Here is a 27,757-nt window from a genome sequence, read left to right as displayed (position 1 = left end):
GTGGGCGAATGAATGGATTGTGTTTGGATGGAAATAAAACGTCCACTCCTTGCTCCGGGAAGTGGTGCACATTTGACGTGCTCACTGCCCTGATGAAGCTTTATCATTATTTGGAAAATTCAGACATGTCCATGACCATGGAGTAGTACAATAAACAGAGGGATCAGAGCCCTGTGATCAAGGAAGGCTTTGTGGAGGAGTTGGGGTTTGAGCTCTTCCATGAGTTATAGTTATTCTTCATCCTTCCTCCTGGTATTACCAGGAGGGACCAAAAAATGAAAAGTCAGAATGTCTCCAAGAGAAAAAAAAGAGTTCAGTTCTTTTATCCGATCAAAAATGACAACTCTTGAAGAAGGCTTCTTTATTTCAAATTCTTCCATCAATTGGTAGCTGTATGACTTTGGACAAATTACTTGGCCACTTTAAGCAGCACATTTCTTCATGTATCAAATGGTGATTAAAATTGAGTTGTGATACGAAAAAAAAGAGATAATTTATGTAGCATTCTTACCGTGATGGTTGGTATATGGTAAGTGCTCAATAATATTAAACATGATTGCTGCTGTCATTATTAAAGCCCTTTACCACTGGGCTTATCTGTTGTAAAGTGTATGTGTTCATTGTGCTTTATTAGATAAAGTGAGCCCTGCTGTGAAAAAAAAATACTCTGCATCAAAAATTTACTTTAATGTGTTTATTAGGTTGAACCATATAAAACTGTTATTTTTATAGGTCAATTGTGATCAAATATCAGAAATTCTATATCAATCAATATGTATGTATTTACCCATTAGGGTCTTAGATCTTGGTTATAAATTAGAAAGTGGAAATTGAAATGGAAAACATTATGCGTGAGAAAGTTTATGATCTCATGATCCACTAATTTCAAGCAGTAGTCTCTGTAAAACCGCCGTTTGCCAAAGAGGCTTGGGCAGTTCACTGTAGTACGTCATTTAATACTGAAAACGTAAGGCTGAAATGGTGATAAGACCACAGCACCCAGGTCTCAGTAAGGTTAAGTTCTAGTTTGGATCTCAAACATGGTAAGTGAACTTGGTCTAATGTTTTCCTGGTGTTCAAAGTTTGATAAACCAAAACGTCAAGCCCAGCATAGATGGTATCATTCAACTAAAAGTTTAGTGGTACCTGTATTGTGCCACAAGGGACAACACACCTGTTGAGATGCAAAAACTGAGAATGTGATGAATCATATAGGTTAGGTTTTAAAATGCAGCAGGAATTCATTTGGATATGGAGATTTCTAGAGGCTTTCGGACTAATTCTTGCAGAATTTGAATAGCTTCACTGGTGGTGGACCGGAGTCCCATTCTAGGAGGAAAAATGAGAAGTGGGTCTGGAGGCAGGAAAGCAAAGGTGTATGTTATAAGAATGAATCCCAAGTAGCCATGGCTATCTGCACATATAGTACATGAGGAAGAACAGGGGGACATAAGGCCATAGGAATAGGTATGTATTTCAAATGCTTTGCTATGTGGTTCAGTCTTTGTCTTGCAGACAGTAACGTGGGTCCATAATTGAAATGATAAAAATTATTGTTTGAAGTAGATTGACCTGCTGTTGGGTGAGGATGAGGGAGTGACTGACTAGTCAAGGGAACAGGTTAGAAGACTTTAAGAGCAGTTCAAGGACAGGAAATAGAGGCATTGGTCAAGGAAAGAGGAAGCTATTGAATGGAAGGAATTGGCAGAGCTTGGGAAGAGTTGGGATGAGAAAGCAGTCGAAAAGATACTCCAGGCCATTCATCCTGTGACTGGGGTGGTATCATTGTCAGTCAGGAAAATATAGACCTGTGAAGACACTTCCAACACAGAAGGATGTAAACCAGGATGTAGGTGCCTATACACAAAAACGGGTTTGGGGAGCAAAAGTCCAGAGGGCCTCTAATGGCTATCAAGTTCAGGCTGAGCTGTGGTCCCCGAATTGGGAGCTTGTTGATGCTACCTGATATGTTTTGGCTGTATCCCCACCCAAATCTTATCTTGAATTGTAACTCTCACAATTCCTATGTGTCGTGGGAGGAACCCAGTAGGAGGTAATTGAATTATGGTGGCAGGTCTTTCCTGCGCTGTTCTCATGATGGTTAATGAGTCTCATGAGATCTGGTGGTTTTAAAAATGGGAATTTCCCTGCATAAGCTCTCTCTCTTTGCCTGCTGCCATTCATATGAGATGTGCCTTTCACCTTCCACCATGATTGTGAGGTTTCCCCAGCCATGTGGAACTGTAAGTCCAAAAAATGTCTATCTTTTGTAAATTGCCCAGTCTCAGGTATATCTTTCTCAGCAGTGTAAAAACGGACTAATACACTACCAAAGATGGAAAACGTGTGGAACTGCTGTGAGTGTCACAGCAGCCCAGCAGCCCTGTAGCCTGCTGACAAAGAGGAGGGTGCAGAATTCAGCCAACTGTGCCAAAACCTGATGTTGCCAAAGCACACACTAATCCTGTCACTGTTAGCAGAGGAAGAAAAACGTCACCTGTTTTCAACTTTCAAAACCCTGCCAGTGCACCTTATTGACAGGTCCTGAATGTTGACAGTGGAGTCTGAGAAAATACAGTTCCCAGGCATTATGCTCCTAAACCACCAGGGAAAGCATAAGAAGGGGTGGGAATGCTGCCCAGGATGGGCAGACAGTACCAGATTTCATAAGGAGAGGAGAGAAGACAGAGAGCCTAGGTGAGATATGGTGACTGGCACCTGTAGATATGCTGAGAGCAAGGTTCTGGTGGGGCACATATTGAGCATGCCCAGTAGGTGATGGAAAAGCCAGGTGTAGGCTTGGAGATTTAGATTTGGAAATCTGAAGGAAAGGGGGCAGTAGATGATTTGAGAGGCAGAATAAGCAGAGAGGGCAGACAGAAGACTGAGCTCCTAAACAGGGGTGTGGCCATCTGCAGGTGATGGAAGAGGGAAGTAGGAACTGAGATAGGAAGGAGAAGACTCTGGAGAAGGCAGTCATGAAGGCAAGGGAGGGCAAAACTTCAGGAGGGAAGGGGTGGCCAGTACCACATAACCAGAAAGATGCAGAAACAGCCATTGAAGGGGAAGACTTCAGGCCACCTGTTGGTAAGAAACCACTCTGAGTATAGTGATCAGGGCAAAGTCAGATTGAAGTCAGTTGTTGAGGTTAATTTGGTGGGGAAAAATGTGAAAGCAGAACATATAAATTACTTTTTATAACAGGTAGTGGGGAGAAGGGAAAAAAGAGGAATAGATTGCAATGGGAGAAAGGAGACAAAGGAGGCATCCATTAGGATAAAGTTTACTTGCTTGTCATCTGATAAAGAAGATCTGGTGGAGAGATAAAAACAGCTATGAAGAGGGCGGGATGAAAGCAGAGGTCCAGAAGAGACAAGAGAGGATGGAAGCAAGGGGTCCAGCAATAGCTATGCAAAAGAGGGCTAAGGGGCCTCCGCATCTGTAAATATTCTAATTGGCATTGCAATTGAGATAATCAAGAACATGTTGAATTCCCCTGAAGAGCATGGTATCAAAGCAAGGAGAGCAGCAACGTGGTTCACAGAATGATAATCATCCCTTCTGTCCAAACTGAAAATCAGGAAATGAGCAACACCAAACACACCGCCGGTTGATGTGGATACAAGCTCCCTTTTCTGTATTGATGTGCTTCAAATAGCCACGCTTATTAACTGCTGTGTGGTAATGAAGGCTCTCTGTTGAAGGCTGTGGTTGCTGTCCGTGTTCACTTATAAGAAGAACATCGACATTTGATTTACTCAACTTCACTAATCAGTTTCTTGGTTGTAGAAAACCTGCAGTATCATTTTAGAGCCCCCTATTATAGCCTAACAAGATATAGATAATTAAGTCCTAGGGGACTGTGGTCTAACTTGTTGCTGCAGAACAGGCTGGTTCCCTCTCCTTTCCAATCTGGGGCAAGTCTTTGCACTTTACAATTAAATCTGCTCTTCTTGCTGCACAGTCCTTTGTTTTGGAGGAGGCAATGATAACTGGAATCAGGTTATCTTGCTTATTACTTGATTTTAAACATCTGTATAGCGTAGGTACTATTGTCTTTATCAATATTACAGTAAAATTCTGTGGATGGAAAGAAAGCAGAGGTCTGCACAATTTCTCATGTTTGTGTAGAGAGATGGGGGGAAAAACTTATAATCCTGGGTCTAAAAATCCCACAGCACAGCTTTAAGATAGAAAATAATGTTGTGTGTATCTGTGTGTAGTGTCATGGTATTCTCTAGCAGCTTAATCAATGTAGTATATTATCACTCATTCTTTACATCTTAAAAATCCTGTCACTTGGGAATCTGATGTTTATCAATGCTTAGTTTTCCTTATTTTTTATTTTATACTATTATCTGAGAATTGTGCTTCGTTTTCTATTGCTTTTCAATATCAAAGAAAATTATTTAAAAATTAGTTTCAGTATATAGATTCTCTGCCCTGTCCCCTCGAGTATCCTTGCTTTTTTCGTTTTTGTACCTTTGACAATTTAAGAATAAATAGACATTATTTTGGCCTAAAGTTACTGTATTTCCAAAATCCTTTTCATTCATCAGGAATGTACAATGAAAGTACTATATAAAACCTTGTATTCCATGACAAAAAAATACCTGAAGACACTTGACTTTTGTTTAATGTCAACCTTGTGGTTGGGGAATGTTGCAGTTATTGGTATTAGTTTTATCATAGCAGTTCTTTCTTAGCAACAGATATTCTGATGTGGTTATTCGTTATTCCCTCATAGACATCCAAGGTCAAGAAGAACATATTCCAAACACTAAAGGAAACCTGAGCACCCAAAAGTGTCAGGAATACATGCACAAATACACGGATTATAATGAGACAGGGGCTGCAAATATGCGTATGTACACATTGGAGGAGCATTATCTTGAGGCCTGGTTGATATTGTCTGAGATGTAGGATGTATGTAGTGGTGAACATAACTTTAAATGCACGTAATTCCATTGGAAGAACCTTAAGTAGGTGTGCTGACAGTGATCTATAATGTTTTGTGTTTGATTAAAATGCCAGCGTGTATACCAAACTAAAACGAAGTAACGAAGTGTTCTTACTTTCAGTAGAGAGAGACTATTTTACACATATTTAAAGCATATTTCTTATGAAGAAAATCATAATAAGCAGTTTAAACTTTGCAAATAAGATCATTAGTTATGTTTGAAAATTCCGTTTTCATCAAGCTAAGTCCAACTCATTTTTCAAAACTTCAGTACATCAGCATCTCCAGAGAGCCTCTGTTGATGCTCAACTAACTCTTTTCATGCCCCTAGCATCCTCTTCTGGCTCTATTACATTGTGGGGTCATTGTTGGTCTGCCGGTCTACTGCAGTTGGCAGTTTTTCTTCATTGAAGTTACTCGTTACAACACAAAGCATATCATAGGCATTCAACAGATGATTATCAAATAGAGGAACAGATAAATGGATGAGGGGGATACAGGAATGAATGAATACATTAGGAAACAATTATTCACATTACATAAGGTGTTATTTTTAAGCTTTCCACCATTGGAAGTAAAATTAGATTCATCTTTTCCTTTTATTTTTCAGCATCTAATATGCCTCAAATGAGGTAAATCAATATATAACTCCATAATTTAGGGAATTTCCATCTACACAAGATAAATGGTTAACCTACTGTGTGATGTGGGTAGTAGAAAAAACTTGAGATATGCATGGGGGTCCCTAATGAGCTTATAGAATACTTGTTGAACTAAGAAACCCATACATGAAATCGTTTTTTTCATATGTAACCATGCCAGGGTAGTCTATGAGTAAGTTAGGAGGACATTGGAATGGAGTTTCTCATAATTCATGTCTCCATATATGGAGTTCATAGTTCATTCTTATTCTTAAATAAGAATATTTAAAACATAAATTCCTGGCCTCTGCTCCCAGAGATTTGGATTTACTGGGTCTCAAGTGGAGCTAGGAATCTAGACTTTTATCAAGAGTCCTCAATGGTGTCCTGCAAATGTTCCAGGGAAAACATTTGAGGACTAAGAAGAGATTCCTATGGGCCACAGTTATCAGGAATACAGGAGATAGGACTTAAGCTGGAACCTGGAGGATGCATGATGTTTGGATAGGCAAGGGGAGAAGGGAAGGAATCTCATTTTTCTCATAGCTGCTGGCAGAAAAATCTCTATCCGAATACCAGATGATTATGATGATTGGTAAAATCCACGTTCGTGAGATCCCAGTGAAAATTATATTACTCTGAGGGTTCATTTTTCTTTTCAATCTAACATAGAGGCAGCCTTTTAAATTGACTTTTTTTCCCCCCAGTTTTTAGTTCGACCTATTAAATATCTTGGCGGACTTTCATACTCCAGCATTCCTAAGGATCAAACGTGCTGCTTATTGAGGTGTCTTGAGTTGTATATGTTAAACAATAAACATTGGGTAAAAGTAGTGAAACATTAGAAGTATCCTTTTACCAACATCACCTAGAAACCAGGACAGAAATCACCTCTTCTATTTTCCTTGCCAGTGACTCTTGGAAGGTTATGAAGTTTTTTTTACAAGTACAGGCTGCTTTTCCATGTTTATAGATATTTGCTATAAAATAGCTTGCATCAAAAACATGTCTATTAACTGTCTTACAGTTAATAGATAATAGGATTGATAGTGTATTTTTCAAAGCAAAGCAGACTTTGAAGGTGTCTGTTTGAAGATTTCCAAACCAAAGGGAATGCATTTGTGGACAATTCAGAGATCTCAGGGAAACTAATTGTGTAGGCTGGCAATCAATTTGGCATGAGGGAAAGGAGAGCGACAATCAATATCTATCTGGGAGGTGAGAGAGGAGCCTCAATAGTGACAGGTCAGTCAACCAACAGAGGAAAAAAGTAACACCCAATAGGAAAAGACCACCAAGAGCAACACTTACTTGCCTTGCTTGAATTTCGGCCCTGAGTCACCTGGAGACAATTGAAAAGTCAGCGAGGCTGGGCAGTGGGTCACTGAGTCATAGTCCCATATATATATATATATCTTCAGTCTTCACAATGCACACATAGAAGACATCATATTAGCACCAATATCTTGTTCTCTTCTCTTTGCTGGGCACTCAGAAGACTAAGTTTACCAGCTCCCCTAGCAGTGAGTTGGGCCATGTGACTAGTCCTTGCCAGTGACCCTTAAACTGAAGTGACAGCTCTGGAATGAGGCAGTGAAAATCCATACTACATTCTCCAGTTTATCTTTTCCTATCCGTAGAGAAAACTTCATATTGAGAGAGTGGGGCAGGCTAAATATTTGAGTCATTCCGTTGATAGGAAGATTAAAATCTTTATCGTCCAACCAGGATGATTTTCGGAGTGAAAGGGGTGTTGTTCATCATTTGCCAGGACAGTAAGCTTGAGCTGAACTATCCTGGGAAACCAGGACATAGACCCCCTACCCATGGAAGACAAGTGACTGCCCTGCTGCCCAGACCTGAAGTTGCCCAGACTTTGTGTCAATAAGAAATTCAGTAAGTCAGTCACTGAGAGGTTGGGGTTGTTACTCTAGCATAACCTAGGCTATCCCAACTAGTATTATAGATTATTCTCCAAACCAATTACTATCTGAAACTTGGAGAGAGGTGCTTTACCCCTTGAACTTTCTCAAAAAGAGACAAAGCAGGTAGGGGCCTTCATAAAGTGTTAACTTGATTGGATGGTGCTTCCAAGAAGCCAATTTTCTGCCCTTCTCACATCAGCACCAAGAGGTTTACAATTCAGAGAGCCTGGATCTTTAAAACGATAATAAAAACAAGTATCAACTTATATAGCATTTTTTATTTTGTCTTATTGCATCCTCATAACGTCTCTCTGAAGTAAGTAGGACTAGGAGGATGTATTCGTTACTCAGGTAATGAATTACTCAGGTAACGGAGGCTCAGAAAAGGTGATTTGTCCTAAGTTGCATAGTGGTGAGAGTGTCTCCACTGAGCTCCACCTACCTCACTTAGGGAGCACAGGGTCTGAGGTTACACTGACCGTATTGTGGCCCCAAGAGTTGAGACTGGAAGAGGATTTGGTAGCGCGACTTTTCTGAATATGCTGTGGTTTACAATATCTGCTTCTTTAAGAGAAGCTACTCTGAAATATCATGAAACAAGTGTCACAAGAATCATGCAAATTAAGTAGCAGACCCAGTGAAGAATGTGCTGTTGGCATCCGTGTGGCTAGATGGGCCAGTACTGTGGATTCTTAAAGCATCTCCTTGCCACTGTTCCACCTTCTTGTCCAGAAAATATAACACTATAATTTTATCCCAAATACAGCCAATTAGACTTTCTTGCCTTTCTTCTACACCCCCATCAAAAAAAAAATTTAGCAACAGATTAACACTGGCTACTTACTGTGCTGCTTTGGACATTATTCAGATCCAGTGTGACTGTCGGTTTGACCTCTGCAAGCTTTAATGACTAAACACGTGTCAATGTACAAAAGCAAACAAAAAGAAACTGTTTTACGATGTGGAAAATGGGACTCAGATTCAAAGTGAGTTTGCCAGTGACAATCAAGTTCAGTCAAGTTATTCAATTCTTAATTTTCTCTGGGTCAAACTCCCAAACAGATCTTGAAGCATGACAGACAGCATGTGGCCTGTTTTGTCAGTGTTCTAGGGATTGTAACCATCTGATGAAGAGCCAGTTACACCTGTGGAGAGATATATAGCTTATGTGAAATGCAAGGTGAACTGCATTTGGAGTACCTAACATTAGATTCAAACTTTTAAAAGCATGGTGCATATTAAGAGAAGAAATCTTTTTTGTTTGTTTGTTTGTTTTTGTTTGTTTGTTTTCCTTTTATTTGAGACAGAGTCTCACTCTGTCACCCAGGCTGCAGTGCAGTAGTGCAATCTCGGCTCACTGCAACCTTGATGTCCTGAGTCCTAGCAATCCTTCCACCTCCGCCTCCCAAGTAGCTGGGACTACAGGCCTGTGCCACCACACCCAGATTTTTTTTTTTTCTTAATTTTTTGTAGAGACAGAATTTCACCATATTGCTCAGGCTGGTCCTGAACTCCTGAACTCAAGTGAACCTCCTGCCTCAGCCTCCCAAAGTGCTGGGGTTGCTAGTGTAAGCCACTGTGCCCAGCCAAGAGAAGCAATCTTGACTGTCCAGGTCACATTTTATTTTTCTTTCACCAAGGTAAAATGTAAAATACTAATCTTTATCAAATGGGGGAAAGAGGCTCCAGGTTGTTATTACATTAGTTTTCTAGAAGAGAACTGCCTCTAATTAGAATTTAAGGTGCATCCTCACTATAAATTAAAATATTATTATTTCTAAACACAGTGGCCAATAAAGATAAATATGGGGGGCCAGTAATAAATTCAGCCATCTGTTGTCTTCAAAGTTCTCCCGAGGTTTGAACACTGAGCTGTAAAGATCTATCCCCAAAATAATAGATTTATTTTTAAAGTGGTTGTCTTGGCAATTCAGAGTCGTTTTTGAGCAGTATCAGACTCAGAGAATGTTTGTGCTTCAGATTACTCAAGAAAATAAAAAGCAGACCTAATGCTGGATGTATGTGTGGAATTTTGTATTTTGAAGACTTTTTTAAGGCCACATTTGGTGAGGATAGGTTCTGAGGTTGAGTAGATAAGCTCATGAGACTGAACGTGGGAAATGATATTAACTATTGACTATTAATAAAATTAATCACATTAATAATTATAATTGTTACATTAATGGAAAACCTGGCTCTATTTAGGGAAATAATCCATGTTGTAGACCTGTTGTGCATTATCTGGATAGAGCGTCAATCCTGGCATCAAACTGTTAACCAGGCAAGTAAAAGCCAGCGCGGTGTATTTCTCCTTTGTGGCATTTACTTGCACATGTGAGATATTCTTTCTCCCTCCCCCTCTCTGTGTGGATGAATGTGAACTCTACAAACACGTGAATCCATAAATGCAATTTTGTATTCTGCCACTGTTGAGCAAAAACACTTGAGATTTGTTTGCTAACATTCAGGGGAGTCCCTTCTCCTCCATGTGCAAAATGGGACTTCTCTGAATGCCTGTCTCTGCTTCCCTTCCCTCTCCCAATGGGCCTCTCTGCATGCGGTGAGCTCCCCATGCAGGATCAGTGCAAGCCTGCCTAGGAGAAAATTTATGTCACTTTCTCTTCACATAGAGATGGCCCTGGAGTGAATATGATGCAGTAATTCAAATTGGACTAGCATCTTTCGATCTGTTTATGAATGCTCTTGCATCTTCATGAGTGAATTAGAGTGCTGTGGTTTCTGTGCAGTGGTGTTATTCTTGCAAAATTTGTGCTGAATTAAAAATATATATCATCTAGGAAAGAAGTAAGAAACTCCAGGCCTCCAACATTTATCCAGAGTAAATTTCTGTTTCAATGCAGTTTTCAGTTCTGTTCACTGTACATTTACTGTTCCTAACTATTGCAGCGAGGATAAGCAGAGATTGGGTTAAGAGCATCCAAGTCACAACCAACCTGGGGATTGTTCCTGCTTACGTGCTCAGGTGTGCTAGCTTCTAAGGGAGGAAATTCTCATTTCTAAGGAAACAAGTGGTGCAGTTGGGCAGAACCCAGTTCTACACCAGCAGTTTCCACATGAACAGTTTGCTCTTGGAATTGAAAATTAGTCAGCTTTCCTTTAGACTCCCAGACCTGAGGGAAGCTTTGCATTGCAATTAAAATGGGAAGGTAGGATAGTTTGTTGAGGAAGGCAGTGGAACTAGAATGAGAAACAGAAACTTAAAAGAAAATTATATGAGAGGCAATGCAAAGTATGTTCTTCATTAAGGTAATTGTCCTATTCTGTCTCTCCCAGGTAGGAGAGCAGTGGGCTGTCTTGGCAGAGATTAGTCTGCCAGGAGCCTGACACTGGTAAGGTAGGGATTGAATCTAGAACCTTTCCTCATTAAGGTACTGTTCTAAACACCATAGCTAATTAGCTAAGTTGAAACATATAGACATTCAATGTAACAAAAAGAACAGTTAGATATTTGGTTTGTTTTACTTCTGACCAAGGGACTTGCATCTTAGCTGCATGTGTCATAGCTGAAGACTTAGCCCCTTCAGTCTTGCTGGCATTTCTCACTGTCACTACTTCTCTTTGACTAGTCACCTGCATATATAGGTCTATGGGAAGTGAAAATATAAAGACGCAGGCAACAAACAAGTGTAAAAAATCTACTAGGTTCATTCATTCACTCCACAAAGAATTTATCAAATATCTACCTGGTAACTAAGCTTTGCATAGTTCCTGTGGATAGCATAAGCGACAAGGCGGAGTCAGTGACCTCAAGAGGAGAGCTCAGAGTGTTAAGAAAACACAAAGGGAGGGTTCCTTAGGGAAAGAACAGGTCAAGGCTTGGCTCTGTATTTTCTGTGGCATTTGGGTGGAATTGAGAGTACCCAATGGCCAGGATATATATTTCCATGTCTAGCTGGTCTTAAATGCTTCAACAGGTAAATAACAGTTGTTATAATGCACAGTTGTTTCCACTTTTCCAAGGTTTCACTTTCTACAGTTTTAGTTACCTGAAGTTCAACCAGTTAAAAATTGGTGAGGATCGTACAATAAGATATTTTGAACAAGAAGGAGAGACCACATTTGCATAACTTTTATTACAGTGTGTTGTCATAATTATTCTATTTGATTATTAGTTGTTATTGTTGATCTCTTACTGTGTCTAATTTATACATTAAACTTTATCATAGACATGCATGTATAGGAAAAAGCAAAGTATATATAGTATCCAAGGTTTTAGATATTCACTGGGGGGATCTTGGAACATATCCCCCATGGCTAAGAAGACTTCTGTATCACTGTGCATAAAGCCTAGATCTGGAAGAATTTCGATCTAATTGGGAGAAAAGATTGACTAATGCAAGTACAGTCATCCCTCAGTTTCCATGGGGGATCCATTCCAGGACCCCTCCTCAGACACCAGAATCTGGGGATGCTCAGCTTTCTTATATAAAATGGCATAATACCATATTTTCTTATAACCTACACACATCATCCTGTATACTTTGGATCATCTCAAGATTACTTTTAATACCTAATATGATGCCTACACTTCATTCATGTGGATTCAGTGTAATACTCAGTGCATGGCAAATTCAAGATTTGCTTTTTGGAACTTTGTGCAGTTTTTTTTTCCTGAATATTTTCAATCTACAATTGGTCGAATCCACAGATGCAGAACTCACAGATAAGAAGGGCTTACCTGTACAGCATTTGCAAGTAACAAGAACCCATCAATCCAGATGTTACCATGTGATAACAGTATAGCAGAAAATGTTGATACCCAGCCAAGTCAACGCCAGCGTGGTTTAAATACTTGAGTGAATGCTGATGTGGCACAGTAGAAAAAGATTCGAAGTTTGGAGTCAAACAGTTCCAATACCAACTCTGCTATTACTGGGAGTATCATCTTGAATGAGTTCCTTATTCTCATGGAACCTCAATGTACACATTTTTAAAAAATGAAATGACATATTTTTGATGCATTTCAAAGTAAGTCAACTGTAATCCCAACACTTTAGGAGGTTGAGACATGAGGCTCAGGAGTTCAAGGCCAGTCTGGGAAACATGGCAAAACCCCGTCTCTCCAAAAAATACAAAATTTAGCCAGGCATTGATGGTTCATGCCTGTAGTCCCAGCTATCTGGAGGCTGAGGAAATCACTTGAGCCTGGGAAGCAAAGGTTGCAGTGAGTCAAGATTGCACCACTGCAACCTTCCAGCCTAGGTGACAGAGTGAGACCCTGTCTCCAAAAAAAAAAAAAAAAAAAAAAAAAATGTAAGTCGAAGGCATATTCCCAAGATGCACACATAGATCAATAACTGGAATTCCATATGTGTTGACAGTTCCCTTTTATTGATAAAATTTACATACAATGAAATGCATAAATCTTAAATATAACACTGGCTGAATTCCAACAAGTGCATATCTGTGCAGTCCAAATCCCTATGGAGTTACAGAACATTACTCTCATCCCAGGAAGTTCCTTTATATCCTTCCCAGTCAATCCCTGCCACCACCCAAGGCAATTGCTATTCTTAAATTTTCCACTGTAGATTAAATTTGCCTAGAATAGAATTTCATATAAATGGAATCATATAGTAGTTTGTCTTTTGTGTGTGGCTTCTTTCACTTAGCATAGTTTGTGAGATTCTTCATATTGCTGCATGCATCAGTTATTCCTTTTGATTGCTGGTACATATTTCACCATAGGAAATGCATAGGATAGTTGTATGTTGACGGACACCTGTTTTGGATTTTTAAAATTAAAAACTTATTTAAAAATTTTAGAAATTCATCATAATAGACTAAGGTTAGGATTTAAACTAGGGCTTTGGACAAGAATTAATACTAGTCACATTTTGAAGGTTCAAGGAACAGACTAGTTTGGTTATATACAAATAAGTGAATTCTGTTTGTCTTGAACATCTAAGGTAAAGTATGCATAGATATTTAACCCTGCTACATAGGCATCCAATAAGAGGGAGCTAGTATTTTATTGCAAGTATTCCTTCTTTTCCAGCCAATATGGGAGTGGGCTGGTCCGCTTTGTTGTCATTGGCTCTAGAAGATGAGCATTGTTCTCTACATGGGGCTGTGTTGTGTCAGGGTTTCCTAGGAGGGAGGCCTCAGGTGAAGGAGGGGTGCTCCAGTGACCCCATTCCCCCTGCCTCTTTCTAATTTAACTGCAGCCTCTTTCTTGCTGTCATTAAATGAAGTTCAGTCATGGTGAGACCTTTTCTTAAATTGACACAGTTTCTCAAAGTGAGAAGATCGGGAGTCAAATACAGTGAAACACAAGGAAAAGCAATTTGCAAGTTTCAGCAGCAGCTCTTGACAAACTTCATGATATGGGGGAATCAAAGGGAATGTGATGGGCACTTCTTGCAGCCTCTCACCTGATTAGAAGAATATTAAGGACTGTTGAATAATTTCATGGTTAATTTCATTATTAAGTTGGCATTTCATTAATCAGCAAGTAAACATGTTAAAATATTTTCTAAAGACAAAATTTAATTTGGTTCAGCCTTCAGTTGAATGAGCCCTATCAGTTATCAGTGTGAGTTGGAGAGAATGATTTCTTGAGTGGCTTCTTGTTTTCTGTTCTTTTCCATTTCTGTCAAAAATGAAGTTAGTCTCAATTGAATATCTGAATATACGGGTCAATAAGAACAATTTGGTGTAATACTTGGATCAGTCCCTAGAGTGTCATTAATCAAAACAGAGGGCTAGATTTTGGGTTGGGGTTGGAGGCAAGGCATGTGAAGAAGCCCACAGTCATTTACATGTTGGAATAAACAGCTTCTAATGTAGGTTGGAGCCATATTTTCCAACACCGCTTTCATTATTGCATAAGTCAAGGTCTTCAAAATCCAATCCATATTCTCTGATTACAAAGAAGGCCTTTGATATTATCAAGTGTTGTCTTACCATGAAAGTCTTCAGGAAACCACTATGTTTTAACATTTTCTTTCAGAAGCATCTTCCTTTGGTGTCTAGACGGACTAGCTCTTGAGACACTGGAAACAGATCCAATGACAAGTATTCCAGTGGTCTGCACTTTAAAAGGAGGTCAATGACAAAGGTGGTCCTCTGGGAACCGGGAGAGAATTTAGTTAGAATGGCTTCCTGATCCTGCTCTTGGGTGCTTTTGAATTGTTACTCTTCTAATGCATTAGTTTTAATATGCTGTTTCCCTAATTTTCACTTAGTGCCCTTCTTAAGCGAGGTTTTTGCTTCTCCCAGAGGAAACACTATAATAAGAATTTATTGATTACATAATGTGTACCTTAAAAAATGGAATCTATTTTAATAAAATGAAATGCCTGCATTTATACCTAATGTTACCTGAGACATACTGTTTGCATATGTATTTAGTTTATTTCCTCTGGCTGTCCTAGGCGTTAACGTTTTAAAAATAGTTCACTTGATGTACATTAGAATTTATTACAACTCATTAAGTATAATTTTGGTTTCTATATTTTTAGTTATGGCGGCTACTTGACCAATATTTAGGGGAAAAAAGGTCTTAGTTTCAGGTGGGAGAAGGAGATGGAGAGCTAGAAGACATGAGTTAAGGTGAGTGTTTAAGGATAAATTGCAACCAGCTATTTAATAAACAAACAAAACACACAAAACTCTGCCCAAGCCTGAACCGGAGGGAGGAATTGGCTTATTTCTTAATCATATTTGGGAGACAGATGGTGGAACTGTACTGTGCGCTGACTAGTAATGCAAACTTTCTTTCATTAGCTGTCGAAATAATAAAAAGAAGCAAAATGTCATTGGGCAGCAAACAACAATGGATGGTGCTTCAGTCTTTGATTTTCAGGAAAATAGAGAAGTTTGTTAAATGAGAATTTTTTTAAAAAAAGATGTCATCAGGGAGTAAATAATGGCGTATTCTTATCAAGTTTAAAACATTTTCTCTGTGACCAGATTCATAGAGGTTATAAAAAGATAGGACAACTTGATTTTTAGCAAGGGTTAGGATGGGGCCCTGTGACTCTGTTCCAAGACGTAGGAAGGAAATGTAGTTGGTTTTAATTAATCATAAAGTAGTGCCAGAAACGTGTTTACCATATTACTAAGGGTTCTGAACTGCTCAAGATTGTTTTAACAATTTCCTATCCACCCCCACTTTTTCCTGTTTTTTAAGTATAAAGCCAAGAAAAATGGGGGAAAGGTGAGTAGATGTTTTTCTTTTTGATTCAGCAACTTGTGTCTAGAGCCTGTAATTATATAGTAGAGATAATTCAGCAAGATATGCATTGAGACAGGATTGTGTTTTAACTTAGTAAAAAATAATATGATTTCATTTTAACCGAGTTCTATTTGGCCACTTTTAAGTCAGATGTTTATAAATGAATGCAATAAGGATTAAAAGAAGACATCCAGCTTCTGTGCTAAGGTGGGAAGAAAGTAGACTAATATTTACAATACCAGGAGACCAGGCCCTTATCTGCCAGGAACAAGCTGAGTGATCTTGGGCAAGTCTTAGGACCACTGTCATTACTTCCTTGTTTATGATAGTTCTGCAAACGTGATGGAAAATGTGATACCACTCAAGAGCTTGTTTACATAAAATGAAATAAAACATTAGCAATCAGTTCTGACCACTTATTATTTCAGAATTTGTGATTCTTTGCACCGATTTTTTTTTTTTTTTTTCACATAAGCTTAGTTTTTCTCATGCTCTCCCCAGGTCAGAAATGGTTGCCTTCTTGGGTTCAGCATCCAAAGTTGTTTGCCAAGATAACTCCTAGTCAGGAGTTAAGACTCTTACTCATTTAAAACCATTTCTCTGAATGTCAGTAAGGTCAAGTAGAAAGAAACTGCTGTATTTAGAGTCAGTAAAAATAGTTTCATACAAACTTCCTATCCAACTAACCACGATCCCTTAAGCAAACCATCCAACCTTTCTGTGCCTTAGGTTTCTCATCTACCCAATAGATAGAATGATTTTTTAAAAGTAGATTATAATGATGAACAGATGAGACAGTTCTTTGACAAGTTAAAAGTACTATTAAATTGAGTTATTATTAATAACATAAGATTTGTGAAAATATAGGGAACAGCTTCTGCTCTCTCAAGTGGTTACATGCCGAGGTAGGTGGCTTGTATAAATGTGTGGTCACAAATCATTTTTAGAGTACTCATAACCAGTGTCCACTATCTTCCTGAAAACCCAAATGAGTCCTTGTGTCATCCTCTGTGAAGGCAGAATTTCTCCAATTAATAATCTAGGTCTGGCCTGTCCCCGTGGTCTGCAGTTTCCTCACTCTGCTGTTGAGTAGTGATGTGCCATATTAGAAAGGTGGCATTCTGAACTGTCCTGTCCTGCTTACTGCAATGGCTTTCCCACATAAGCAGATTCACTGGTCTCCTAGAGCCCTTAATTTGTCATACGAGAAGCTCTCAGTAAGAGGGAGAAGCTGGATCAGCCTGCTATTCCTCAGAATTCTCTTCAACCAGTGTCATACTGAGTCACTAAAATACATGCTTCAAGATGGGACTGGAAAAGACAACCAGTTCAGGTTCTGGACAGAGAGCACTGTGTTCAGGGCATTGAGTCCAGGCTTCTTGCTCCCAAAGTTGGGTCTATGAATCTTCATGATGGGCCCCAATGACGAGGTCATCCAGACACAGTCTGAACACACAGGGTAAGTGTCTGGTATAGACTAACGAATTCATACTTTAAAAAAATGAATTAGCAAAGGATTCATATAAGAATGTCTACTGGCATTGTATCTATTTTATCTACAATTGAGAGAGATACATTAGAAATACATGGCATAGTCCTGTACCAACTGTTGTCATTTGTTCCAGAAGATAAGACTTGCATATACAAAATATTTGAGCATTAAAGTGATGGATTTTTAAGTGATAGAGTAAATGGTTTGAAGTATAGGGCTATAAGAATTCAAAGAAGCAGGAGATCAATGAGGAGATATCTTAGGAAGTGAAACTTAAGGTAAATTTGGAAAGTGGGATGAAATATAGGAAGATGAAAGTGAGGTGGCATTCTAAGAAGTATCACCAGCAGTAGCAAATGTCTGGAAATGGGAATGGGTGTGTTTCCTTTACTCTTTACTTCAGGGTAATGGGGAATCACTGGAGGTACACATTTAAAACAAAACAGGATCATAACATGTAATATATATGATAATTTGTAGAAACACTTGTAAATGTGTATAAAGAGGTATGTGTAAAGATGTTGTTTGAAATAACAAAAATTTTGAAGTAATTTAAATTTCATAAGTAGGGGAATGCTTAAATAACTGACATTCTCAACATGACATACTAGGAAGCACATTCATGTGCCACATAATGATATTTGGTCAACCGTGGACTGGATGCAAAACAGTGGTCTCTTAAAACTATAATGGAGCTGAAAAATTCCTGTTGGCTGCTGACATCTTGATGATCCTGACCTTGCATAGACTAATGTGTTTGTTTGTGTGTTACTTTTTAATAAAATAATGTAAAAATTTTTTTTTGGGGGGGGGGGAGTTTTGTGTTCTTTTGAGACAGAGTTTTGCTCTTGTCGCCCAGACTGGAGTGCAGTGGCATGATCTCAGCTCACTGCAAGCTCCGCCTTCTGGGTTCAAGTGATTCTTGTGCTACAGCCTCCAGAGTGGCTGGATTACAGACACCTGCCACCACACCCCAGCTAATTTTTGCATTTTTAGTAAAGATGGAGTTTCACCATGTTGGCCAGGCTGCTCTTGAACTCCTGACCTCAGGTGATCCACCCACGTTGGCCTCCCAAAGTGTTGGGATTATTGGCATGACCCACCCTACCTGACCAAAAATATTTTGTTTGTTTGTTTGTTTTTAGATGGAGTCTCTTTCGCCCAGGCTGGAGTGCAGTGTTGCGATCTCAGCTCACTGCAAACTCCTCCTCCCAGGTTCAAGTGATTCTCCTGTCTCAGTCTTCCAAGTAGCTGAGATTACGGGAGTTTGCCACGGCACCCAGCCAATTTTTGTATTTTTAGTAGCGATGGGGTTTCACTATATTGGTCAGACTAGTCTCAAACTCCTGACCTCAGGTGACCTACGCACCTCGGCCTCCCAAAGTGCTGGGATTACAGGCGTGAGCCACCATGCCCAGCCAAAAAATGTCTTTTAAAACAATTTTTAAAAAGCTTATATACTAAGGACATACAGGAAATATTTTATATAACTTACACATGTTTATATTTTAAGATAAATGTCATTACAAGCATCAACGAGTTTTTAAAAATTTAAAAGTTTATAAAGTAAAAATTTTAGTAAGCTGAGGTTAATATTGAAGAAAGAAAAATATTTAGTGCAGTGTGAATTTGCAGTGTTTAAAGTGTACAGTGTCCATAATGTGCAGTAATGTCCTGGGCCTTCACATTCAGTCACTCCTCACTGACTCACCCAGAGAAACTTCCAGTGCTGTGAGCTCTGTTCGTGGCAAGTGGCCTATACAGGTGCACCATTTTAAGTCTTTTATATGGTATTTTTCCTGTACCTTTTCTGTATTTAGGTATCTTTAGATACACAAATACTATTGTTTTATAATTTTTCTACAGTGCTCAGGACATTAACGTTTTATACAGGTTTGTAGTCTAGGAGCAACAGGCAATACCATATAGCCTAGTTGTGTAGTAGGCTATCCCATCTGGGTTTATGTAAGTCCACTCTATGTGGTTTGCACAATGACAAAATCACCCAATGATGCATTTCACCGTTTCTCAGAATGTATTCCTGTTATGAAGCAATGCATGACTGTCGTTGAGAAGAATGAAGGAAATCTTTATGTGCTGTCATGGCAAGACCATCACAGAAAGACTTGACAGTAGATTAGTGGAAAGAAGGCATTCCTGTAATATTTGTTAACTTTGAAAATTGGTGTTTAAAAATAAAAGTGGTTTTTCCGAGAAGATTGATGTGGTGATACTGTATCAAATTAAAAAGAAGTCATTGGAAATGAAGAGGGATATTGGGAGATAGGTGCATGAGTTTAGATGTCCAAGAACAAAGAGGGGGACCTGAATGGTAGAGAAAGAGAATGTAGAGTCATCCAAAAGAATGGTTGCAAAGGACTTCATGACAGATAATTAACAGAAGATGAAGGCGAGAGAAGGGAAAAGAGATTTCCAGGTTGAAGCTTGGGGAATACGCATAGAAGAATGATTTCTACAACTTAAATGGATCCGTGTTAATTAGAAACCTTCTTTAAGAAATTCTTTGTATTTTTGTTTCTCAGGATGGAAGAAACAGTGCGAAATCTACTGCAGAGTCAAGGATCTCCAGAGCAGAAAAAAGAAGAAACTGTTAATATAATGGTCTATCAGGTACACCATGTTTATTATTCTTGGCTGGGTACTGGTCTGCTTGCTTTTCTTGTATTTCTCTAGATTTGTCCTCTCTAACCCAGAGATAAATAAAAGGCGTGTTCCAGACCCCAGTGCTAACAGCCACCTAGTCACCTCTGGTTTGAGGAATCATACACGTTTATTCCATTCATTCATTTCATAAACTCCTACTGTGAAACAGAGTGTAGATTTGATTCTAGGAAGATGCAAAAAATAAGTTTATGGTGAATGAGAGAGTCTTCTATAAGCATTGCAGTCTCTGTGGCCAGGAGTAAAAGAGAGCTGTGTACACCATTCTCTGGGAACACAGGAGTGAGAATGCCTCATCCTGGCTGAGGAGGTGAGGAATAAATACTCGCCGGAAGTGTGATATTTAAGGTAGGCCTGTGGAATAGAGAACTCCGTGAAGGGCGTTTCAGGGAGAAGGGACACCTAGGTAAAGGTGCAGTGGTGTGAATCTTCACAGCAGGCTTGTGGAGAATAAGCAACTCCAGATAATTAAGTAATGACCTGGAAATAAAAAGTTACAGTGAGGCTGAGAGTACAGGGAAGAGCTGGATGGGGTCTGCGGTATGTGCAGTTCTCCTGGGTCTGGCCTTGCACCTCAGGCAACAAGGAGTCTAAAGAGGTTCAAAGAGAGTAGCGGTCAGTGAGATAACAGGTCTTTGTCTTCTTCTGATAGCCCTTATCCCACTGTCCTTTAACACCAGCAAAGCTGCCAGGCCAGGAAGCAGGACTTCTAATCTGAGTATGGTCCAGGTTGCTTACATGGATGAGAAGGCTCTGGTATGGTGGAAAAGGGAAATACACTAGAAACAGCACAGAGACTGTATATAGATGAATTTAGGACTTCTGCTGAAAATCACTTCAAATCACACATAGAGACCCAGCATCCACTGCACAATTGTGTATGAAAAGCTTTAAAAGGCAAGGACATTGGTGGAAATGTGAGGTCATCACTGGGCAGCCCTAGGTTTTTACTGGCTAAAAAGCCAGTGGGTTTGAGAAAGCAAGCATAGGAACCCAGCTGATTAGCATAATGTGGTATTAGCTTACCTGAATTTGTGAGTTCAGGGCTCTGTAATCCAACTGGTTGTGAAAAGGGATTGGGAGGAATATGTTAATACAAGTAAAAGCATCAAAGTAAGTTAAGAAATCTGGACTTGATTAACCTTAAGAGGCTGTATCCTAAATTGTTGATTCTTGAAATCTACACAGGGCTACTTCAAGAAGGCAGTAAGAATTCTTTCCCATGTGCAATGAATATAATGCAAAGAGTTGACTTAAGCTACCTCAAAAACCTAAAACTTTAACACCAGTGGGAATAGCAATAACTATACTGGCAGAGGTGAAGTAGGCTTGTGTGTCTACGTCCATACCTACTGTAAATGTGTGATGGGCTCACACAATAAGTCCTAGGAAGCCAATTGATATTATAGCTCAAACTATACCCATGTACCCAAATGGTTCTTTTTTTTTTCCAGAGTAGTATGTTACGATGTGGGAGATTGTTCCGAATCCTGGTAGGATGAGGATATGGACTTCGGGATGACCGAAGAATCAGACAGCTTCATAAAGTTCATAATCAGTTAGCTTCATAAAAACAATGGAAAAATCACTAAGATTCATTTGTAGGGAAAGGGCTTAGATTCTTCTTGAGTGGGCAGTCTTGACAAAGGGAATGCGTGTTCAGCATTTCCTGATGTGTGGCCACCTAAAGTCAGGAAAAAAAATTTCAGTCCTCCTAGCTCTGAATTCTTCCTAGATATTATATCTGCTTTGGTACAAAGTTGAGGTGTAAGTAAAAAATGGGACTCAATTCTGCATTGAATAGTTCGATGCAGCCTAAAAGGGTCATATGAATCTGTGAAGTAAATTATTTGTTCCCCATCACACATAACACCTGGCTTCATTAGAACTAAATAATCAGGCGTCACTCTTGGTCTATATCTGATTTCTTCATGGTGGATCTCCTTCATCCAGATTCATATTTTCTTTTGCTTATTCTCTTCTGAGCTCTTAGTTATTAGCCAAATCTGTGATATAGACACTTAATATCATCAGCATTCATTTTGTGAAACTGGAAGTCGCTTAGAAAAACAGATATGCTCTAAGAAATGTGTTTTATAACTATTACCTCTCCATTACCCAGTCTATTCGTTTTGGGAAATTAACTCTTTCCTCTAGGGAGAAGACAGTCATTAACTTGAATTAATGCTACACGATAGGGATGTTTTAGTCATTCCTTTAATTGGCCTCAGGCTCCTTATCTATAAAATGGGAGAGGGAGGTGGGTTACATGACCCGTAAAGGTCACTGTACATTTAACAAACATTTCCTGAACTTCTTATATGCACTAGGGACAGCCTTGTACCCTGGGCGTTCAAGAAACGAGAAAAGAGAGAGGGAAGGTGATGCTGGGTGGCACCAAGTCCCAGGGAGAGCCCCTTCATCTCACAAATTCTATTATTCTAAATAAGGTTAATAGCAGCAAAATGGTTTATGCAAGATGTATGCATGGTGATACTAGTGGAGCACATAGTTAACACCTCCCTGCGGCCAAATTCTGTGTTTCAGGCAAGAGCTGGGAAATTTATTGCTTCATAATATGGGTCGTCATTAGCACACCTGTGTCAGATTTTCCAACTTGCAAGATTTCTCTGAAAGGAGCCAGAGGCCCATGTAAAGCTTAGGCCCCTGGGAAAGCTGGAGTTACTTTCATTTTCCACTGTGGTGGAAGTGTTTGTTCTGAGTCTTTTATCATTGAGCTAATATAATAATAGCAGAGTAATAGCTTTCTGTGTTCCAGGCCCCTGCTAGTTGCTTTGCATGCATTAAAGGTAGTCATATTTTGTTCAGGGGGTGTGTTCCCAAAGACCTTTCATAATCTGTTGCTTGTGTAATTTATAGCTTGCATAATTCAACATGGATTCTCTCAAAGGACAATGGGTGTTTTCTGTTCAGCAACTGAGACGGTCCCACTATGTGGTAATCAAAGGTTTACAGTTTACCAGCTTTGCCATTCCTGACCTTTTTTTTAATTGGGGAATTTGCATGATTTCAAGTTTTGTGCATGAATTGACATTAATCACATTTTCATGTGACCACAATTTCAAATTTACCTAGTTCAGAGCCCCATCAAATGTGACTAGACTGTAGCTCATTCAGTCTCTGCAACAATTTTGTGCAGGAGGTGCTCTCACTATCCCTATCTTACAGATGTGGACATAGGCCCAGAGAGGTGAGTGCTTGCCTGAGGACGTACAACCAAGAAGTATCCTAGAAGGGTTTTGAACCCTGCTCCATCTGATTGCACAGCATTAGCTCTTATGCTGAGGACTTCCAGAGAGATGACACGATAGGGCCCAAGTTAAATGATAGGGCTGCTTATTATCTATGCTGAGACCTGAACCTGAGCCTTTCCGCTTTCTATCTGTAGCCCTTTCCATTTATTCCTCTATTCATTTGCTCACTCATTCATTCAAAATGTCAGTTATTCATTTACTTTCTTACCTACATGTGTTAGTTTCCCATTGCTACTGTAACAAACTTGGTGGTCTAAAACAACACAATTTATTCTCGTATAATTCGGAATGTCAAAAGTCCAAAATAACAGTATTGGTCAGTCTATATTCTTTCTAGAGGCCTCCAGAGAGAATTGCTTCTTTGCCTTTTGCAGAATCTAGCATTCCTTAACTTGTGGCCCTTGCCTCTCTCTTTCCAGTCAATCTCTCCAGCCTCTGATTTCATCATCATATCTCATTTTCCTCTCTAGGGTCCCTCTTATAAGGACGCTGTGATGATATGGAGCCCAACTGGATAATTCATAAGAATTTCCTCATCTTGAGATCTTTAAGTTGATCAAATCTGCAGAAGTCCCTTTTGCCACATAAGGTAGCATATGCTCTCAGATTTCAGGGACTGGGATGTGGACATGTTTTCAGGATAGGTTTTATTCTGTCACACTAAGTAGTACATGGTAACTTGACAGGCTGAAAGTACCCAGAAGATACTGGTCTAAGTACCAGAGATGCAAAGATGCCTGACACAGGTCTTTTCCTGAAATGCTCAGTTTATAGGATGCTGGGGAGTAGGGAAGAAAGGTAGATAACCATATATATATTCAACAAAGTAATAGAAGCCAAAACAGAAGCTTACATACGTTCTGAGGGCACAAAGAAATGTGTCATGAAACCCACTGTTCTCTCTAGAGACTCTGCTTCCTAACTCAGGCTTATTTTTAATAGTCCACTTCTCTTTTAGTCTCTCTTGTCTCTTGAAATGGACATGAGAGTCATGAGCTTCCTCATGAGTTCCATGGGCTGCCTTTCTCAGAGCATCTTGTGTTCCCAGTGTTCTGGGACCATGTCTCATTGTCAGGGCACATATACTCGGTGCTTTACAGTTTGCAAAGCACTTATAGAACATGAATCTCAATGCTTTGTGCTTTACAGTTTGCAAAGCACTTATAAAACATGGATCTCAATGCTTGGTGCTTTACCGTTTGCAAAGCACTTATAGAACATGGATCTCAATGCTTGGTGCTTTACAGTTTGCAAAGCACTTATAGAACATGGATCTTAATGCTTGGTGTTTTGCAGTTTGCAAAGCACTTACACAACGTGGATCTTATTTCTTTCTTCCAACAGCCACTAAAAGAGGTATTTTCAGGCTCATTTTATGACAAAGCTCATAGAGGTCTCGAATCTTCAGGGACTGAGATGTGGGTATCTTTTTAGGATGAACTCACAAATGCCAAGTGGTAGAACTAGAAATTAATCACATATTTTCTATATGCAATACTTGAAATTAAACTAAGCAGTTATCTGTGGAATATTTTGATGGTGTGGTGGAAAGCAGGCACAGTCTAAAATCTCAGGTCACAAAGTCACTGTCTCAAACTCATTTAGAAATCCAAAAATAAATAAAAATAAACTGAGATACATTAACCAGCTAGAAAATGTTCGATTCTCATTTCCCCTGCGTAAGTGACAAGCATATGAGTCATAGAAGTATTGTCGTATGTGCAGGAAGGTGACATATGTCCCTAGGATAGACTCATTTTATTGGGGAGAATGGAAGACCTGAAAAGATTAACTTTAAGGAGCTCAAGGAAGGGAAAGCACCTCCCGGGTCCCTGCTGCTTTGTCTTTCCAGCTCATTCTCTCTAGGTGTTTTAGAATTTCATATGTGTCATGTTTTGTATTAGTGTCACTCATGCGCTATTTCATTTACTTAAGTAAATTGGGAAACTTACGTTAGAAAAAAATTACAATTAGATATGAAAGGGGGCAATTAAGCATAAAGAAAATAGAGCAACCCGTTGGAGAGGGGCATCATTCCATCACATTCATCTGCCAAAATATTTAAACACGGACAGCCTGAGTAAGATGCAAATAGTCACAGAACTAACGCAGGACTACCCCCTTTACAGGGCTCCTATGTCCATAGCTACCTTCTGCGCTTCTTCATTGTAGCCGCCATGCTTCCTCTTGTTCCTGCTTTTCTGTATGGAATATGAATTGAATCACATTAGCTAACTCATTTAGAAAGAAGGTGAATGGACAAGTGGAAACAGTAACTGGGGGGAAAAGGACCCAACTATGGATACAGCTTCTGCCACTACGAGGACTTATGGCCTCAGATGGTCACTTAAAGTCTCTGGGTTCTTTGTTTTTCATATTTTAAAAGAAAGGAATTTAGACTAAATTAGAGATTATAAATCTGAATGTCTTCAGTCATCGATTAGTATAAAGTAGGCCAGATATGAGAAAAATCAAGCACCCTCTAGGGGATTACATTCCATTTTTTCACTTTTGATAAAGAAATAAATACAGAGCACTTTTTTCATTTGTTTTTTATTAATAGGCGAAAGCCTTGCTTTTGAAAACCATGCCATGGCAACCCACACCTGCTTTAATGCTAGAAAAACAGGAGGGACTGGTGGGGACTATGGCAGGCTGGACAGCCTCTGTCTGGCCTGAGAGAAGCAGCCACAGCTCAGTGGCAGCAGATTCATTCAACCCAGAAACACACCAGTGCAGTAAGATGGCCACATGTTTCATAAGATGATACGATTTCAAGTTTTATGGGAAATTTCTGAGTCTGTAAGTGATGCCTTTTTTTGTTTGTTTGCTTTTTTTGAGACGAAGTCTTGCTCTGTTGCCAGGCTGGAGTGCAGTGGCACGATCTCGGCTCACTGCAACCTCCGCCTCCTGGGTTCAAGCAATTCCCCTGCCTCAGCCTCCCAAGTAGCTGGGGCTACAGGTGTGCGCGACCACGCTTGGCTAATTTTTTATATTTAAGTAGAGACAGAATTTTACCATGTTGGCCATGATGGTCTTGATCTCCTGACCTCGTGATCTGCCCACCTCAGCCTCCCAAAGTGCTGGGATTACATATGTAGAATGATCGAAACGTGTGCTAAAGCAAGGGAAACCCTTAGAACAGAATGATAATTTCAAAGGTTTCCTCTTACTCTTAAAACTCTGGGATTTTGGCACTACTCTTCCCAATGCTATAAGGCCTAGACTACATAAGGTATAGCATAGACCACTTATCTGACCTAATTAATACTATCCAACACTTATTGAGCACCTGCAATGTACCAGTCACTATACTTATCATTCTACATGTATGAACTCACTGAATTTTCATAAAATGCTATGAAATAGTTACTGTAATTTCACCTATTTTACAGAAGAGGAAACTGAGGCACAGAGAAATTAAATAGTTGGCCCAAAGTTACACATTGCCAATATTAGGTCACTCGAGATCCTTTGCACCCTTTTAATTAGCTGGGTAGACTGCTATAAAAATGGAGTGCTTGGTGAGTCATTGCCCCAGTGGAGAGCAGAGAGAGGTAAGTACAGTGATCAGCAAAATTTTAACGATGTCCAGGTTTTTGGTTCTCTCTACCTCTTAAAGAGTCCTGAGCTGTTGTGTTTTCTGGGCCCAGGTCTATTCTTTCCAAAGATGGTCTTTGTTCAGTCATCGATCCCTTAGTCTGCATCTAGAGCAATGTCGTATGTTTCCCCAAGTTATTTCCAGTTACAGTGATCTAACTGAACATCATAATTACTTTTTCCTTAAATAATTCTTTAAACATACTCTTAGATGTAAGTAAGCATGGGGAAAGAGGCCCTTTTCCAGTTATCCCTAAGTTTATCAATCATGAAATATATATCCAGTTCCTTTTATGGTATGTGGAAAGCACATGACATGGCCTGAGACCTTCCTCACTGAAGCCCAAGACTTGCCTGGCAGAGAGATTATTTCACAGATTATAATTATTATCAGAGGTGGCAGGAGATTTTTGACTTTGAACTTTACCTTTGTTGTGCCAGACCCGTATTGACTTCAATAGGGATAGCACCATGTTCGAGAGGCCAAAGAAGACACCCAGAGCCAGTGGAGGAGACACAGGGTTTATTGAGGGAACTTACATACAGGGTGGTCCAGTGGCTGCAGGCTGGACGGGAGAACCACAACTGCTTGCAAAAAGCATGCAGTTTATATAGCATTTTCACTTAGCACCCTCCCCCTAGCAACCTCCACCTGGCAACTGTCATCTAACCCAAAAGAGAGGGCCTCGATCACCTGTCCTGCCTGCGTTCCATAGGATGGGTCATGGGTTCTAATGTTCCTCATTGATAAGGAATGAATCCCTGGATTGTCCACTCCTGGATTCATAAGCTTGGTACTCCAAACACATATTCTTCTTACACCGTAGGGTCATTCTCAAGGTATGCTTAAGTTATTGCTGTCAGGTGTGTCTGCCTTACATCCTCCTTCTTTCCTTATAATGATTTACATATACTTTAAGCAAACCCCAAAATTTAAATACACCGGAGAGAAAAGTTAGGGTTGAAAAATTACATTATTAAA

The 27,757-nt window shown here is 39.5% G+C and overlaps 1 protein-coding gene across 2 annotated transcripts in view; it reads left to right on the top strand.

Annotated features, from left to right (window-relative positions):
* NCKAP5 (NCK associated protein 5) overlaps positions 1-27,757 on the top strand; it is a 914,274-nt gene that overhangs the window by 533,649 nt on the left and 352,868 nt on the right. For both annotated transcript variants that reach the window (XM_021924271.2, XM_021924272.2), the window contains exon 6: positions 19,762-19,849. In XM_021924271.2, the coding sequence (XP_021779963.2) occupies positions 19,762-19,849 (88 nt within the window). The remainder of the gene's footprint in view (positions 1-19,761; positions 19,850-27,757) is intronic.

This window comes from Papio anubis, chromosome 10 (assembly GCF_008728515.1).
Source record: "Papio anubis isolate 15944 chromosome 10, Panubis1.0, whole genome shotgun sequence".
In the NCBI taxonomy this organism is placed as follows: Eukaryota; Metazoa; Chordata; class Mammalia; order Primates; family Cercopithecidae; genus Papio; species Papio anubis.
The sequence above is the reverse complement of the archived record's forward strand: the minus strand, read 5'-3'. Positions and strand labels throughout refer to the sequence as shown.